Genomic DNA, 18,029 nt, shown 5'->3' with positions numbered 1-18,029 from the left:
TTCCAGCCCTGTGTGTTTAAGTTTTCTAGTCATTTCCATTGATGAAGTAGTACCCTCTACCTGTAAGTCACTTGTGCGAAAGGACATAATGGGAGGCATTAACCTTGACACATCTCACCACGATGTTTGGAAAACTATACCTTTCTCCATGAAAGGTAGAGAAAGCGTAATTTTTTTTGTTACCTACAAATTTATATAATTGGATGTGAGAATTCATGGGGAACACAAGATTGGCACTCCTTTTTTCCTTATGGAGAAGAAAGATCATACAAGGCGTCCATGCAAAAATCAGGAGCGGCAATCTTGTGTTAGATGGGTCATAAATCACGACCACCATGACCTGTGAATTCTCTCGGGTGACATGTTGCAAATAATTACTGGGAGGTTTGTATGGACCAGGTCTATGGGTTTTAATTGCCAGATGGACTTCGTAGTTCTTACCCATGTGCCAGGCTTTAGGCGACTCCCTTCATTTTAAAGAATCATGTGGCTCCATGTCATTACTGTGTGAATGACCATTGGCTGGGGGGGGGGGGCATGGAACTCAGCCACTGCCTGTCCGAAAATTTCAATCATTTCTTAAGCCCCATGGTCCCCCTTTACACAGGATTTTGACTGTGTAGCTCTGGCTGTCCTGAAACTCACACGCTGTAGACCAGGCTGGCCTCAAACTGGGAGATCTACTTGCCTCTGCTTCCCAAGTGCTGAGATTAAAGGTGTATGCCACCACCATTAGCTTAAGAAAAACAAATCCTTTCTTTTTTTTTTGTCACACAGTTTTTAGGGAGATACTGAATGATAAAACTACTTAGAAGAAAATATTAAATACACCCCTCTCTTTGTGTGAGAAATTTGCAAGAGAAATTTGATTGTATTCTTTGTGCTTGAGACGTTTTCATTCAGATCATGCATAGTAATGGGTCCTGGAAATACGAATTAAGAGTAGGTTGAAAGGTGTGAAAACCAAATTTTGTAAACCATTGCCAGTTTCCTCCTCCCTTCCATAAAAGAAAGGCCACCATCTTAGGGACAGCGAGGGGACACCTGTGTTTGATTACTGGCCACAGATCCAACCAGTACTTGCTCTGGATGCAAGCTTTTTTCTATTTTAGTTTCTACAGTACACCCCAGAGGTTAGGTTTAAAAAAGTTAGTGTGGGAACGGAAAGTCCACAGTTTCTCAATGTCTTCACTCACCCATCCAGCCCTAAGTCAGCCTGTAAGAAACCAAAGCACAGTCCTGGGAGCAGACCGAGGGCACAGAAGGCTGCTGGAAACGCGAGGAGGAGGGGCCGCTAATGGGCCTGCCTTTCCGGTTCTGTCCCGAGGAATGGTGGTTTTGAGTATCTTTTAGCCACTGTTGGAGGAGAGGAAGGGGAATAAACTGTCTGCTAACAGTAGCGGGAATATTCGCTGTCTGGCCTTATGCTTAGCCAGTCCAGCTTTTCATCATTGAACATGTTTTTCGTAAGTGAGTCCCACCCCTTCCCGCTTGTGACTTACACAGTAGTCAGGTTGATAATACTGGCAGTGTCACTTGTCTCAGCGGACAGGGATCGTTGGTACTGTCCCTCCGTGAGGCAGTGGGGGCCACTAAGTCTACCAGTGTTGCCTAGGGTTAATAGACACAGGACTGTGGGGAATCTCAGGTCCTGCTCCATCATCGTGTGTGTGTGTGTGTGTGTGTGTGTGTGTGTGTGTGTGTGTGTGTGTGTGTGTGTTTATAGATGTGTGCATGGATGTACATGGATGTGGCAGCCAGAGGTGGATTTTGGGTGTCTTCCTCAGTCACTTTTTTTTTTTGGTTTTGAGTTAGGGTTTCTCACGGAACCTGGAGCCCACAAATTTGGCTTGGCTTCAAGACTCCATATGTATGCACCCCCACCCCCTACTCACTGATATTAGAGACATGTACCCCCACACCTGGCTTTTATGTGAGTGCTCTGAGTCTGAAATCAGGCCCTCATACTTGTACAGTAAGCCCTTTTTTTCCTGACTGGGCCATCTCCTTAGGGGAAAAATATGTCTATCTATCTCCAAGCCTTGGCTCACAGGTGGCTAGCATTTGAGACAGTGACACTGGACTCTGGCTTTTGCGCTTATTGGGACCTTAGTTTCCTTTGCCCTGTTCACCTGGCTCTGGAGCCTCTGGGGAGAGAGGTTAGCACAGCCTGATGTGACCACCTTTGTGTTCACAGAACTCACACGATAAAATGTAAGCTGGTTTTTGTTTCATCATCTCCAATATGGACTCCCTTGAGTTCTCGATACTTCACCTTTGATTTCCTCTCATTTCTCCTCTCTTTCACTTTATTTCCCATTTGCCTGCGTTAGCCCTTTTCAAATGGGACTGTCCAGCTAAGCAAGTGAACTCAATCTTGTTTAGATGAACTTTGCAAATAAAAAAGTTAAAAAAAAATTTCAGTTGACTGTTCCCATTTCAGCCATCCTCATGATGATACAGCCCCTTTCTTGCCTTTTATTAGTAAATATGTGACATGATGAGAGGGTGACTGGGTTTGGGGGATGACTCTGCCTGTTAAGTTGGATGTATGATCTGTCAAAGCCAAAGTTATTGTCATATTCATTGTCTGTCTGTTTGTCTGTCTGTCTGTGTCTGTCTGTCTGTCTGTCTGTCTCTCTCTCTCTCTCTCTCTCTCTCTCTCTCTCTCTCTCTCTCTCTCTCTCTCTCTCAGTATTGGTGGGGTGCCCATGCATGTATGTAGTATGCATGTTTGATATGGAGGGGCTGGTCCAGCTATCCACTCTGATCCAGGAATCTGCCATCTCTGCTTTCCACGGTTGGAATGACATCCCACATCCTGCTTTTCTCTGGCTCCTGGAGATCTGGGTTCTTGCCGTCAGCCTTCCATAGCAAGTGCTATACACCTCTGCTAGCTCCTGAGTCCCAGTCCTTGAATTCTTACCTTCTTTGGAGAGAGGAATTTGTTTTCATTAGGACAGTGTTGAAAAAAAAAATGCTATTTCTCACCGACTCTTTATGAATTGTGTCCCAGTATAATTAATGACTCTTCTTCCTTTCGTTAAGAAAGGAAGAAACTTCTTTGTTTGCTTGGGTAACGTGGCTCCTGCAACCTCATTATTCTTGAATCTGAAAACTCGGTTAGGAAACTAGTCAACCCGAGTTCTTCTGATTGATCATTACCTGCTGCTGCCTTACTCAGGAGCAGCCATCATCATTACAAGGGTATACCTGAGGAGCTAACAATGGCTGTTAGTTTTGAATACAAATCGAGGCCTTGTTCTTCTTTTAGTACATTAAATAGTTTTCGTGCCTTCGGACATAAAGTATCCACTTAGTCGAATATGTTGACTTTAGGGATAGCATTTCTCCACGGAAAGGGGAGAAGCAGCAGGCTCTCATTTCCTGGCCGTCAGCTCTGGCTTTCCTTTATGAGCTATGATGAGCTGTGTCGCAGTGACAGATCGGAATCGCTAGTATGATCTTTCGACAGTCAGTTGCCAGAGCCTGCATGATGTGTAACCCTCTTTTCCTTGCGCGTTCTATTCTGGTTTCAGTGAAAAGGCAAGCAGGGATCACAAAGCTGTCTGCAGGACAAAGGCTCTTCTGCATTCTAGGTAATGCACTGTAATTATTCCCTCTCCAGTTGCTTTTCATCTTAGCAGCCACTTCTCCAAACATTTCAGTTCCACGGAACATGAAAGCGGTGCCAGTTGGAGAGCCAATGGAGAGAAGCAGGGTCGCAGAGATGGGAGCACTCTTAGAACGGGAGTTTCTGAATTTCAGTGAAGGCTTTAACATTGGTGTGTGTGTGTGTGTGTGTGTGTTTCTGAGAACAGGGTGGAGGGAGAGGTATCCTAAATTCAGGCAAGATTTCAGAGAAGCAAAGACAGGAGGGAGAAGGGAGAAGTGTAGAGAAGAGAGCTGGCAGGGAGCCCTAATAGGCTGGGATCAGAGGACAGGATTGCGGTGGGAAGGACCAAGAGAAGCAGAAAGAGATGGAAGGGAGCACTGGCAGGGGGGCCGAGAGGACAGAGCTGTGAGGGGAAGGACTGAGAAAGGCTGTGGTAAGTGACAGGGGCTGGAAGTTTACAAGTGTTCCACTGTTTAACACCGTCAGCTCAGTTTGAACCTTTGAAAATGTTCTTTTCACACATTTCTCGTTTGAGTCCCCATACCGCGTGCTACCGAAGGGAACGAATATGTACAAAGAAAACATTGCTGAGGACGTTTTTATTATCTCAGCTCACAGACACAGGCTGGATCCTTCCTTCAGTTCCCCTTACCAGCCTCAGGGTCAGGCACTTCCAAGACAAGGGAGTCAAGGCAGAGACAGGTTAAATTTTTTGCACCGGGGTGACAAGCTGAATGAATGTGCGTGAAACACAGAAAACTGAAGTCTCAGTAAGAGAGCGAAGTGGATAATAGGATAACCCACTTATGTTAGTAAGCCCATGACCTATGACCTTAACCACCTTAGCAATCATGTTGCTTTGGTCTTCTATGCCTTGCAGATGAACATGGAAATTTATGGTCAAGGGGCCAAGTGCTTGTTTTTTTTTTTTTTTTTTTTTTCCTTCTTTTTTTCTTTCAAAAAGTATGCTAGGAAAATTAAATTATAGACCAATAGTAGGCCCAGCCTTACGTTTTAACATGTACCAGATAAATTCTATGGAAGTATACTCCCAAGAAGGCAAACTAACTCAGATCAAGTTTGGGAAAATGTTTGTTGTTTTTGTCTCCCCCGCCCCTTTCCTCCCTCCCTATGAGGAATCATTTCATTGATGTAGATTCAAGCAAATCTCTGTGAGCTCCAGGCCAGCCTGGTCACATAGAGCTCCGGGTCAAGTAAGGCTGTGTATGTAGCAAGTCTTTCTCTGTCCCTCCTGCTAGCTCCCAAATAACAAAATGAAGACTTCTTATTAATTATGGAAGCTCGGCTGATAGCTTTGGCCTGCACCTAACTAGTTCTTATAACTTAAATTAACCCACATCTATTCATTTACTTTCTGCCTTGTGGCTTTATTACCTTATCTCTATAGTGTCCAGCCTGCTTCCTCTCTGTCCGGCTGGCGACTGTGCCCTTCTTCTTCCCAGCATCTGCTGTGCCCTGAAAATCCTGCCTAGCTATTGGCCATTTAGCTTTTTATTAAACCAATCTGAGTGACACATCTTCATAGTGAACAAAACAGGACATATGTAGAAAGACTGTCTCAGAAAACAAAACAAAACAAAAAAAGTGTCCTTAATTTGTCACATTCCTCAGTTTTCAAATGCAACTGCAAAGGTCTTTGAGCTCGGAGAGGAATTTGATCCTGTGGAGTGTCATTGAAGCGGTTATGTATTCCCCAAGGCATGAGCGGGAGCATGAGTCCTGGGAGATTGAAGATGGCAGACCTTGAATCCTTCCAAGGTGCAATTTCAGTCATTTTGTTTTGGAGTTCAGAGTACAAGTTGCCTTTTGTATTTAGATATTTTAGAACACATGTCTCTTTCTGTGTTTAGAAATAAGCTGCGTAGTGAGAAAGAAGAGAAATATTATATTAAGGAATGATAGAATGTCAATGATAGATTGAAGATGACCAGTAGGCTTTGTTCTTCTTCCACAAAATGGAGGCTTTGATGCTAGTCTTTCTGGCAATGGAATCATTTGGAGGAATTCTTAAGATTGAGACAAAAGTCATTTCAAGTTTCCAAAACTTTCCTTTTGCTGACTTTAAAAACAACCATGTTCAATTTTTTTCCTATATATTTTTGCCTATAAGTACCTCAAAGTTTTAATAGCCCTCCTTTTAGGGGCTGAGGTGGAGACAAAAAAATACTTTCTGATATTGGAGTGCTTCTCAGAGAGGTCATAGTAGTAGGCAAGTGCCTAATTTTGTTACATATAATAATTCAACTGTAGACTGAATTCTCTAAACTTTGCTCTGGACTTTTGGATGGACAATGTACACGTAATTCCAACCTTTCATAGAGCTTTTCAATCAAATAAGCAAATCAGTTAGGTTCAGTAAGAGACACAGGAAGTGAGGGATTTAACAAAACCTGGTATGTTTGCAGGACACTTAGAAAGGGCTAGTGTCTCATCAGTCTTAGGAAGGCTGTATCCAATGGGTGATATTTTACCTAAAATTTACTGATGAAGAAATGAGCCAGCCGAAAGACTGAATTCTAAGCCAAAGAAAAAATCCAGCTTGGAAAGAGTGAGGCATGCACCACGCTGGGATTTTTCTTTAGAACAGAAGGCTGCCCATTGTTTCTGGAGACCCTTCAAGTTAAGGGGACAAGGTGCTAGAGAGAACAGGTGTGGCTCATGTTAAAGCCGGTGAGGTAAGAGGTCCGATTTCATTCTTACTGTAATGTGAGGAGAGGGAAATGTTCATTGTAAGATTTGGGGGGAATAAAGTCTTGAGTGCCTGTTGAAGATATTGTAGGGCTGTTCTCACGGAAATCATGAAACCCATTTTAGCATACATACCACTCTAGCTGGTTGTCGGCCTTAGGATCAGAGGCTGGTGAAGGTCGGGATTGCCCAGATAAGGCAGGAGAGCTGAGGAATGAGCTTGAAGGAGGTAACAGGGATGAACTTCACAACGAAATTGGGGAAAGTGAAAATTAGTGCCATTAGTCGTGCGTGCGTGCGTGCGTGTGTACGTTTGTGTGTGTGTGTGTGTGTGTGTGTGTGTGTGAGAGAGAGAGAGAGAGAGAGAGAGAGAGACAGAGAGAGAGAGAGAGACAGAGAGACAGAGAGAGACAGACAGAGAGAGACATGTGTATACGCAGGCACTTGTGCATGTATTTGGAGGCCAGATGATGATGGCATCTGGTGGCCTGCTCTCTCACCTTCTACCTTAATTCTATCAAGACCAGGTTACACTAGCCAGCTCTAGCCACCTTCTTGCCTCCCTTACCCCCATCAGTGAGATTGCAGTTACATCTGAAGCCATGCTTAGCATTTGTCATAGGGGTGTTGGGAACTCAGCATCAGGTCCTCCTTTTCACATAGTGAGCACTTTATGCACTGAACCAACCCTGGCCAGATATCTTGGTGGTTGCTTCTTAAGCTGCCTTGGCATGAACTTATTACTGTATGTTGTCCTTCTTTTTTTACATATCAGATTTCTATAATTCGCTTTGTTTATACTGGGAAAATCTAACTGAATACTAAGAAATGATTTTTCACTGCATTGGTACCTTGGTGTCTTGTTCAAATGGTCTCAAGAATCTACAAAATATGTGTCTTATTAGACATGAATACTACTTCTTTTTCTCTATATTTCTCTTTATAACAACTTGATTCTCTGATGGTGTCCTGCTAGAATGGAAAAGATCCCCTTGCAGTGGTATATCTGTCATTTTGAGTATGCCTGGATATTTGGTTAAAAGTTTTCCTAGGTGCGTCAGTGTCTGCATGGGCTTACCACTTTTAAGGATGGGCTGAGGAGAGCTGAGAAGTGTAAGCCTCACCTAGTGCCCTGAGGACCTGAACAGAACCAAAGATAACTGGTCACTCTGGGCCCCTTGAGCTGGGACACCTGTCTTGTTCACACTTCAATTAGATTGGAACTCATACAGTCTACTCTCCTCGTTCTTAGACTCAGGCTAGACTGGAATTTCTACCATTGACTCTCCTTTACAGACATTCCAAATCAGGCAAGAGCTATACTCTGGCTCTTCTGGTATAAACTTTTAGTTAGTCTAAAAAAAAAATTACATAAACCTATTCTCACTAATCGTTCTTTTCTCATTAGATGAGAAAAGATGTAAAGAGATGTACTCTAAGAGAGGTAGATGTGTGTGTGTGTGTGTGTGTGTGTCCGTCCGTCTTTTGCTCTTTTCTGTCCCTCTGGAGAAAGTTAAAACACCCTTTGTTCATACAAGTACAGAACTACAGAAACATTTGGCTTGTTTGATTTTTAATCTCCAGACACCCACCTCTCTGTTTAAAAGTTCTATTTTTTAGTGATCTTTCTGTACCACATGGACTGAATGAATGCATATAGACTCAATATATCAGCAGTGCTGTTCTCACAGGAAGAAGAAAGAACTGTGTCTTGAAAGATACTGGTTCTGTGCGTATGGCTCATGGATCACTCTATAAGAATCACAGACACTTACAGCAGACTGATGAGGTCAAATTAATTTCCTAAGATCATTAACATGTTCTTTCTTTCTCTCATTTTCTCATGAGCATATAGGCAGATTGAATGAAGATGTAAAAGTAAGAATCTGAGTGGCTTTTATTAAGTAAAAAATTAGTGTTTGAAAAAAATAAAAACAATGCCTGATCTCTTTGGTAAAATATAGTTATTTTATAAAAACTATGGAGGTGTGATTGCTAAACAAATTAGTAATTATTTTACAAGTTTTATTTTATTTCCTTCTTGGTTGGTTGGTTGGTTGGTTTGGAGACTTAACTCAATAGAAGAGTGCCTGCCTGTTAAGTCCAAGGCTGTGGGTACAATTTTCAGCATCATCAAAGCAAAGCAGAGCAAATACTTCGATTCTCAGTCTTAATTTCCTGTATAGTCAGTGTTGACAGTACTGAGAGTTGATATACTGTTTGTTGATAATTTGTTAATTAAGTTGTGCATGTGGGTATCTGTATGATGTGTGAGTGCAGGGTAGCTGAAAACTTGGTTGACATTTTTTCCCCTCCACCTTTATTTAGATTCTGCGAATTGAACTCTGGTCAGTTGTGTGGTAAGCTCCTTTACCCACTGAACCATCTTGCTGGCCCAGTGACCTCTGCATATTAACAGTGTATAGGCATTCTGAAGCTAACATATTTAAGAGCCATTACTTAAAGCAGAACTTTTATATAGCTATGTTAAGGTTGACTCTAACAAAACTCTTAGGTTCATGCCTCCAAACCTTTTACCTACTAGTCCCTCAAATTACTCTTTCTCAGAACTAACTAAATCAATTCCAATTATAGGTTTGATTTTATTGTTTTTACATTCTTGGGTATGTGTTGGCAGACTCTCATGGCCACGTTGCCATCCAATCAGTCATCAAAATACTCAAATATAAATTTTTATTTAAAATATATAAATGTGTATCATTTGCTTCGACAGATATTCTTGTTGGATTTGTACATAGCACCAGTCTTTTGCTTCAGGATTCCAAATTCATGCTTTGTTATCTCCTGTGATACATTTCTCTTTCCTAGTGAGCACGGTGTCATCATCAGGAGTGGACACAGACAAGGCTTTTGGTATTAGGCAAGTTTCCCCTTTCGTACTTGAATAGACTTCTTTTTCTCTTGTGGACACTGCAGAGCTGTTGCGCTATGTGGATACAATTGATACAGTCGTTCAGTGAGCTTCCAGCCCAAACTATGGCCTGGGTGGCACCTATGTTGTCCCTCCTGGCTGCTGACCACTTCACGGTGACATTCTGCATGCCCTGTGTCGCACAATCGGTTGCAGAAGGACTCTGCCTTGCTTTTCTTGCAGCTGTAGACTCACTGCCACCTAAGCCGTTCAGAGAATGTCTCCACCACCCATCCAAACCTTCTTTAAGAAGGGCTGTCATTCAGTCATGCTGTCCCTCACACTGATTTCTTCAGTGGGCACCAGGTTACTGTAAGGTTCTCTTCACGTCTTTTTAAAGATCGTACTTTCTCGTGTTTAACATTTCTCTACTTTTATGTCAGATTTACCATGTGGCTTCACTCTTAGGATTGATGCCTAGATCAGTCATGTGAGAGAATGTTACCGCCTTTTCTTTTATCAACTCTATTTGTGTGTTTGTGTGCATATGTGTGCGGGTGTGCATATGCAAATGCACACGTGTCAGTCAGAGCACAGCTTGTAGCACTCAGTCTTCTCTTTCTACCATATGTGTTCTGCGATAGAACTCAATCCATCAGGCTTGGCAGTAAGAAATTTTAAATCCTGTGCTATCTGGTCGGTTCTCCTTGTTACTGTCCTGAAGGAGAGTGGCCCTTACAAAGAATCCCCATGGCACTTATTTAAAACATGTGTAAAAACAGCATATAACGAAGCACCAGAATCAAAAATTTACAAACTATGAGCTCCTTCTGGAAAGAAACTATCCTTTTGTGTGAAGAAGAATCTTGATAGGCCCGTCAGATTGGGCAAGGTGACTTGTAAAGGGAGCAAGAGTCAAAATGATCCAAGCACTTTGAATCAAGAACGTGGAAAGCCATGGCTTCTAAGTTTATCTCTTAGTTTGTTAGATATCTTAAGTATTTTGAATAACCAGCTTAGTGAAATACTATGTTAGCATGCCAAGGTCTAAAAATATATACTGTTGCATATATGCACAGAGGAGTTTTGAGTAAAGTGTGGGAATTTGTATCTTTCCTATCAATATGATAATCTAGCGTAGCATTAACCCAAGAAATGTAACCTAAAGATAAAATGTTATTACTATAATAAGTCCGTGATACGTTGCACTTTGCACTAGACGGTGGTGTTCATGAATAAAAGACTTTCTTTGGCAATGAGAACTTTTTAAAAGGCCAATAATTTGCATCAAATATATATTATTCTTCAATTACTGATGATGGCATTTATGCATTCTTTTAAGAGATTCATATCATGCACATAAGCAAAAATGTCAAGGCAGTTACTGCCCCACTGATGAAGCACACAGCATTTACCTCTATGTCTGTTATTTTTCTGGTCTCAATGTTTGTGTATGTATGTGTATAATTAAATGCATGTCTAAGAAGACATTTATGTGTTCCTATTGCTTTAATATAAAATGATCCCAAAGATGCTTGTTTTGATACTTGGTTCCCATTGCAGCATTGTTGAAGGGTGAGGTTTTGGGGATGTGTTTGGATTATGAGAGCTTTAATATGCTCAGTAGATTGGCTCATTGATGTTCTTGTTGTGTAGATTATTGGGAGGTAGGGCCTGCTTGGAGTATTTGGCTACTGAGAGTATTATCTTAGACATATATCTTGTCCTTGGTCTCAGTCAGCAGTAGTTTGTTAATACTCCTACTGTCATAGGTGGTGACAACAAGTGACTGTAGAATGAAACTTTTGAAACCATCAGCCAAATAAATCTTCCCTTTCTTAGTTGATTTCCATAGGTATCTTGTCATAGTGATGGAAAACTAGCCATATGGATTTAATATTTTGTAACCTGCATATTGTCACCTACTATATTAGGAGTATCTGCCATGAAATGTTTGAATGATATTTTTAATGGTTGCTTCATTGTTCATTAAACTCATTAGTCATAATTTTATGAATTGCATATTTTTGAACATTTATATTCCTGTTATTTTCTCCATTTAATGAAAATAATGGATGAGTTACCTTTTCAGTTGTACTTTTTTTTTTTTTCATTTACACATGACTTTTTCTTGTGTGCATTTATCAATTTTGAATTACCACATCAGGGGCCATGTGTATCTTTTAAGTTTTTCTTCTTCTTGCCAAATTGTTCCCCAGAAAGTTGCACTACTTAAAAAATAATGCAAACACATAAATTTAGGCATTCTTCTTTTAGTGATGCATTGGAGAACCCTTAGCTCAGGTGACCATGGAGAATATTAACTCCACATCAAAGAAGTTACTTTCAGTGACATATACCACATTTGTGTGACTTGACATTATTAAGCCTTCAGATAGTGAAGCCTCCGTCAAACACGACTGAAGACTTGCTTGAAATTTGAGGGAACCAGAATAACACTACACAGGCTTTGATTTTTAATATCAAGAATGAACGATGTACATGTGTGAAATTTCCAGACTTGATGTGTAGAGGGTCAGCTGTTGTCAGAGATTGTAGCAGTAATCTTTGGAACTTGGTCAGAACAGTGTTGACAACATTTAGGTTGGTGGAGGGAGGGCTGTGTCCCAGCTGTGGCGACACAGGTGCCAGCTGTGCAAACTGCCACTGTCTCAAGTGGGTCGACAGGACATTCAGTTGCTCCTGGGTGCTTCTTCCTCTGCAGCGCTGCTCAGTAAGTGCATTATTAATGCACAGAACTCAGCCCAGGGAGCCAGGCAGGGCTCTGTGTAAGTAAGACTATTTATCCCAACCATTCCATAGAAGTTGAGTTATCAGCACTAATTTCCTTTATTATTTAACCTGTGTTGAGTGGTACTAAAATGCTGAAATAGTTAGGATAAGCTTTTATTTCATGACTTCCATCTTTCTAATGATCAAATTGGTAAGGAGTAATGATGACTAGAGTTTGTTCATTCCATTTCTTTAATAAGAAAATGGCTGTAGTTTAAAATGCAAATGGCTGAAAATTGCTAAATGGTCTTAATGGTAAATATAATGCAGATTTAAAATGTGACACAAAGCATATTTTATTCCAAACTTTATTTTATGACAGAGGAAAATTACTATTAGGAAACTAATAAGTCTTTTCAGCTCCACACTTTAAAATTGCTAGTCAGAAGCTAAGCTTGTAAAAATAAATACATAATTTCCTTGTAAAATGCTATACCAATGCAAAAAACAGGGCATGGAAATTGGGCAGCAATGCTGGATAGCTTTTCTGGGATCTCAGGTCTGATCATGGTTAAGACCAGAAACTAGTCTTGATGCAAATTGGTGATTTGTAAAGACATTTTGATAAAATTAGTTATTGGTTTTAAGTATGTGAGAATAGCCATGAAAAAAAAGCATCCCTTTTCTGTAAATTAGATTAGGATCCAGGATATCCTGTTTCTTTGTTTTTTTTTTCCCCCTTTTTTGGTGTTTTCCAAAAATACACAGATGATTTATTTTATTAATGTGCTGTCCGTGAGAATCAAGTTAAAAAGTAATTCCAGCTTATGAGAGATGATGAAGACTGTGAACCACATGTCAACAATAACAGGAATTACTATTAATACAGTATGTGTATTCTGTACTTGACTGTCCTGAAGTATGAGGTAAAATTGTCATAAAAGCTGGGGATCACAAAGGTCCGCTCTGGTGGGGGAATCGTCCAGATTGGAAATTTGATTTCTTATGTAGTTGAAGCCTTGCCCTCTGAAACGGTTTGAACTTAAGGTTGTAGATGAGTTGAGATAGGTAGACCAGTAGTTGTTGAGTTTTTAGTGTGTGTCATTGGTATAAGTTATTATGTGTCAGAACAGAATACAGAAGATTAGTTCTGCGTTTCAGGAAGAGAGGGCCAAGTGTAGTGTAAGAACCCTTGTGAGAGTTAGCTCTGAAATATGACACCTAATATATTGCTGTTAAAATTATATTCCAGGGAGAAATGGATTTATGGTAAAATTTGGTTCTAATTTGAAGTGTGACAAAATGATAGCTTTACTTCTTTTTGTGACTTATGTATTTATTAAAATCTTCTATTTATTTATTTATTTATTTTTGCATGAGAACAGGATGTCTTTCTGGAGAGCTGCTTGCATTAATATAGTAGTGCAGTGTCGACATCCAACAGCTGTAATTAGTCACTGCATGACCTTAGCCAGTAGCCAAAAGTCAGTGTTAGTGCTCCAAATGTAGGTCTCTGTTATTCACATCACCACAATCCACAACAAATGATTCATTACTCAGTCAAAGTGACTTCATGCTTGCTTTTATTCAGTTTTAGAAGAGCAGTGTAGGCATCGCAGACTGGGGTCAGCAGTAATCTTAATGGGCTGACAGTTTAGTGAATGAAACTACGTGGCATCAACTATGTACCAGAATCAGCTTTAGGGAAGTAGGGCATTAGGATCAGCAAGATGGCTCAATGGATGTGAAACCTGAGTTCAATTCCTAGGTCCCACATACTGGAAGGAGATTACTGACTCCCTCAAGTGCTTTCTGACTTCAAACACGTGCTCTGGAACACACACATGCACGCACGCACGCACGCACGCACGCACATGCATGCACACATGCATGCACTGGTAAAAAAAAAGTGTAGAAAGAAAGGAAAGTTGAACATTTACCCCCATACTCACTTTACAAAGTATTCTTACTCCGTGACTTGATGGTCTCAGTAGTTAGTTATTGGCAAAAGGCACATAACTTGAATAAACAAAAATATTGGTATTTGAAGTTGGAAGTTACTCCACTTCCTGGAGTCTTCTGTTCCCCTGCGGTAACATTCTTGTTGAGGGAGGAAGAAAGAGAAGAAAGTACTTTCCATGCACGTGAGATCAATATATTTATTTGGTTTCTTTTTCAAAGCTCACAGTTTGGTAGGACTGGAGAAATTTTCAAGGGAGATTTGAACTAGAATCAGGCTCTGCCTGGTCTTACCTCATTGTCTATTTGTAAAACAGGGTTAATTACAAATTGTAGAGAAGAATCAATGTGTGCGTCCAGTTTGTGCAATGTTTGTAAGGAATGGCTTCACATAATATCTTGACTAATATTATTGTATTGCAGTGCCCAAGAAGACATTTTAAAATTTATTATTTTCATAGAGTAGTATTCTTTTATTCTTGTGTGTTCCCTTTGGCATATCACTTTTCTTAGCGCTGTTCTTTGTAATGTCGTTTCAGGTTCCTATATGGTCGTGGACGCCTCAAATCATGATCCTGGGGAGAAAGCCCGACTTCAGCTGCCTACCATGAAGGAAAATGACACTCACTGCATTGATTTCAGTTACCTGTTATACAGCCAGAAGGGGCTGAACCCTGGCACTTTGAACATCCTAGTTCGAGTGAATAAAGGACCCCTTGCTAATCCAATTTGGAATGTGACTGGATTCACTGGTCGAGACTGGCTTCGGGCTGAGCTGGCAGTGAGCACCTTTTGGCCCAATGAATATCAGGTAATCCTCTGAGATTTTCTGCCTTGTGCTTTCATATATTGGCTCTCCGTGTATGTGGAAAATATAGATATAAATACCGATCCCGTAATAGTAGGGTTCCTCCCTCCTGTTTTCCAACTCCTCATTCTTGAGGAGAAGTTTGGTTACACAGGCACAGAGCCTTCTAACTAGAGACAATACTTTACCGCACAGAAAATCAACAGTTCCGCCCACAATTTGTGGTCTGCTTAGTAAAGGGCTACTTACTTCTGATTCTGATGCACACATTTCTGTGTCTTTGTGCAGGAAGAAATGATTTTCTTTTGTTTTTCCATTATGCTGAAATATTCTGACTGGATTGGTTTACTGATTTCTTGAAAATAACACTTTCAATATAAACAGAAGATAGAATTTTGTAAAATATGGTATTATCTTGTGATGGTGACATGATTATTATTTTTCTTAAAAGAAGCAAACGAAAAAGGACAGGTTGTCCATAAAAGTTTTTGGATGATTTTTTTCTTGGAATGCTTAATCTGATTATGATGAAAAGACACAGTGAAGAATGTTAATTCCCCCTTTATGGTTCTGTGACTGAGTTTATATGGTTCAACATGGAAGTTCATGGATGAGCTTGAAGACTCCCTCAGTCACACAGGCCATCATTAGGGCCTGGAAAATACTTGATCTTCTGTAAGAATGCAGAGCTTGTGTTGGACTTGAGATTTCACCCTTTTGGAAGACTCACCTCTTTGTGGTTTATTATACAGCTAATGAAAGGGCATTTGTGTACAAGTATATTCCACAACAGCCTGTAGCAGATATGTTAATAATCATTTTATTCACATATTTCAAAAGTGAACCCTTTTGGTTGTTACTCATTAACTACAAAAAAAATGCATCCACTTACTTGGTTTTTCTTGTATTGATTTTTTTTTTAGTTTCACCACTGCCTGGATCTGGTAAAAGTTAAGGTTTTCATTTCCAGGTTATGTGTCTGGTGAAAATTCAGTGCACTTTTTAGGTGCTAGTGGCTTCCATTATTCCTGAACAGAAAAATGTTGCTCTTTACTCTGATAGGAGAGCCATGTGGTTTTTCTTTTAGGATCCACAGTGCATCCTACAGATTGCATATGTAAATGGGTGGGGTGTGTACATGTGTGTGCGTATGTGTGTGCATGTGTGTCAAGCTGCCGTTAGAGCGGTGATTGTAAACCAGGGGACTTATCTGTGACTTGAGTGTGTAAGTGTCTGTCATCACTAGATCTTCTTACTGTGTACTGTCAGTATACTGATTTCATGGGTATCTGTCACGGAGCTTAATGCAGCACTTGGAAGAAGGAGGTCTGGTGCAGCCAAAGGAGAACGCCAGCATATCCAGCCTCCCTAACACACACTGAAGCCCCAGACAACAAATAAATCTAACAGGATTGTACAAATGTGAGCTCCAGAGTCAGGCTCTGTAGCTAACTGCTATTCGTTCCCCGCGTCAGTAGTTCCTCAGGGAATCAGAGTGTTATTTGTTCTTCCTTTTGATAAACATGACTGATAGCATATCAATGGCGTGCTTCCTCCTTGTCACTAAGAAATCATATTCATATCTTTATGTTTTTATTTTTTAAAAGACACACTTTTGACTCACTGATAGTAATAGAATTTAAAATTTTTACTTATCTATTTTATTTTATTTTTTTGCTTTTTTGAGACAGAATTTCTCTCTGTAGCCTTGTCTATACTGGAACTCACTCTCTAGACCAGGCTGGCCTTGAACTCACAGAGATCCTCCTGCCTCTGCTTCCCACGTGCTGGGATCAAAGACATGTGCCACCCATCTATAATAGAATTTTTTTTATAGCACAAATTATTATTGTATTAGTTGTTATAATCTGGATACACATTTCCCTGTTGTGGCTCATTTTCTATACAAAATATCCTCCATCACATGTAATTATGATAGATTTTTTTTTTTTTTAAATTTTGAGGCAGGTTCTTACTATGTAGTCTTGGCTGTCTTAGAACTTACTGTGTAGACCAGGCTGTCCTGGAACTCACAGAGATTCACCTGCCTCTGCCTCCCAAGTGCTGGGATAGATTTAAGCCAGCTATCCAAAGTGCCTTGTGTGAGTTTCAGTCTGGCTGTGAGGTATGTTTGGAGATGTCTCACCAGAGGAAAAAACTTAATGAAATACTCAGAACAATTGGCAAAATCTCATTGTAATTTATCAAGGGAGTTTTTTCCCTCCATCATTCTTCCTTACCCTCTAAAACTTCAGCAATACGAGAGAATAACAGGAGTTTTTAGTTATGTGCTCAACTCTCAATAAATTAGTTGATTGTTCTTTTAATCATTTTAGTCATGTAGATAACTAGTTGTACCTGTGCAGTATTTTGGTGGGTGATTTGGCAGTTGAAAGTCTTCATTTCAGGAGACACCATTTGCTGTAAGTACTGGTTTTCAGAGGCCAGTTGTGAGATTTTTCTCGGAGAAATTTGGATGACTGATTTCTGTTCTTTTGTAAGAAAAAGACCGGCCCCATTGTCACACAAAGGTACTTGCTTGCCTCCAACTTATGGTATACAGCTTTTATTTTCTCAGGTCAAACCTACTTCAGCTGAGCTTGGTAGCTCCTGCGGGTTATTCTGGTCTTTAGAAAGCTGTTATGTGAGGATTGCCCTCTGAATTTAAGGCCAGCCTGGGCTATAGCTTGCATTTTAAAAAAGTAGGCAGCCGGGCGGTGGTGGCGCACGCCTTTAATCCCAGCACTCGGGAGGCAGAGGCAGGCGGATCTCTGTGAGTTCGAGGCCAGCCTGGTCTACCAAGTGAGTTCCAGGAGAGGCGCAAAGCTACACAAGAGAAACCCTGTCTCGAAAAACCAAAAAAAAAAAAAAAAAAAAAAAAAAGTAGCCAAGAAGGAAGAAGGAAGGAAGGAAGGGAGGGAGGGAAGGAGAGAGGGAGGGAGAAAAAGGTGGGAGGGAAGGGAGGAGAATAGTCAAGCCTTTTCAAGCAGTTGCTTAAGATTTCAGAACTTTTTGTATTTGAAAAAAATGAAAATATTTTTAGAAAAAGCGTCAAAAAAGAAAAACCTTTTCCCTAGAGGAAAGAACTAACATATGATTGCCTAAATCATCAAATGATTTAGCTAAGACCCTCCCCCCTCCCAATGCATTACTTTAAAAAAAAAAAGAAATTAGACTTGTAAGGAAGAATTATCTTCAGGTTGTGGAGAAACTGTACCATCAAAATGACCCATTGAGTGTCATTTTTTGGTATTTCATTCTTTAATCTTGTTTTAAGCATGGTTTATAGAGAAATCTATTGTGCCTATCCTTCCTCTTCAGGGCTGGTCCAT

General features: G+C 40.4%; 1 protein-coding gene across 17 annotated transcripts in view; it reads left to right on the top strand.

Moving 5' to 3' along the window:
- The window catches only part of Ptprk (protein tyrosine phosphatase receptor type K), a 539,557-nt gene that overhangs the window by 180,171 nt on the left and 341,357 nt on the right, over positions 1 to 18,029 (top strand). For all 17 annotated transcript variants that reach the window (XM_028877352.2, XM_028877357.2, XM_028877354.2 and 14 more), the window contains exon 3: positions 14,429 to 14,700. In XM_028877352.2, the coding sequence (XP_028733185.1) occupies positions 14,429 to 14,700 (272 nt within the window). The remainder of the gene's footprint in view (positions 1 to 14,428; positions 14,701 to 18,029) is intronic.

Source organism: Peromyscus leucopus, chromosome 8a (genome assembly GCF_004664715.2).
Source record: "Peromyscus leucopus breed LL Stock chromosome 8a, UCI_PerLeu_2.1, whole genome shotgun sequence".
Lineage (NCBI taxonomy): Eukaryota > Metazoa > Chordata > Mammalia > Rodentia > Cricetidae > Peromyscus > Peromyscus leucopus.
The sequence above is the reverse complement of the archived record's forward strand: the minus strand, read 5'-3'. Positions and strand labels throughout refer to the sequence as shown.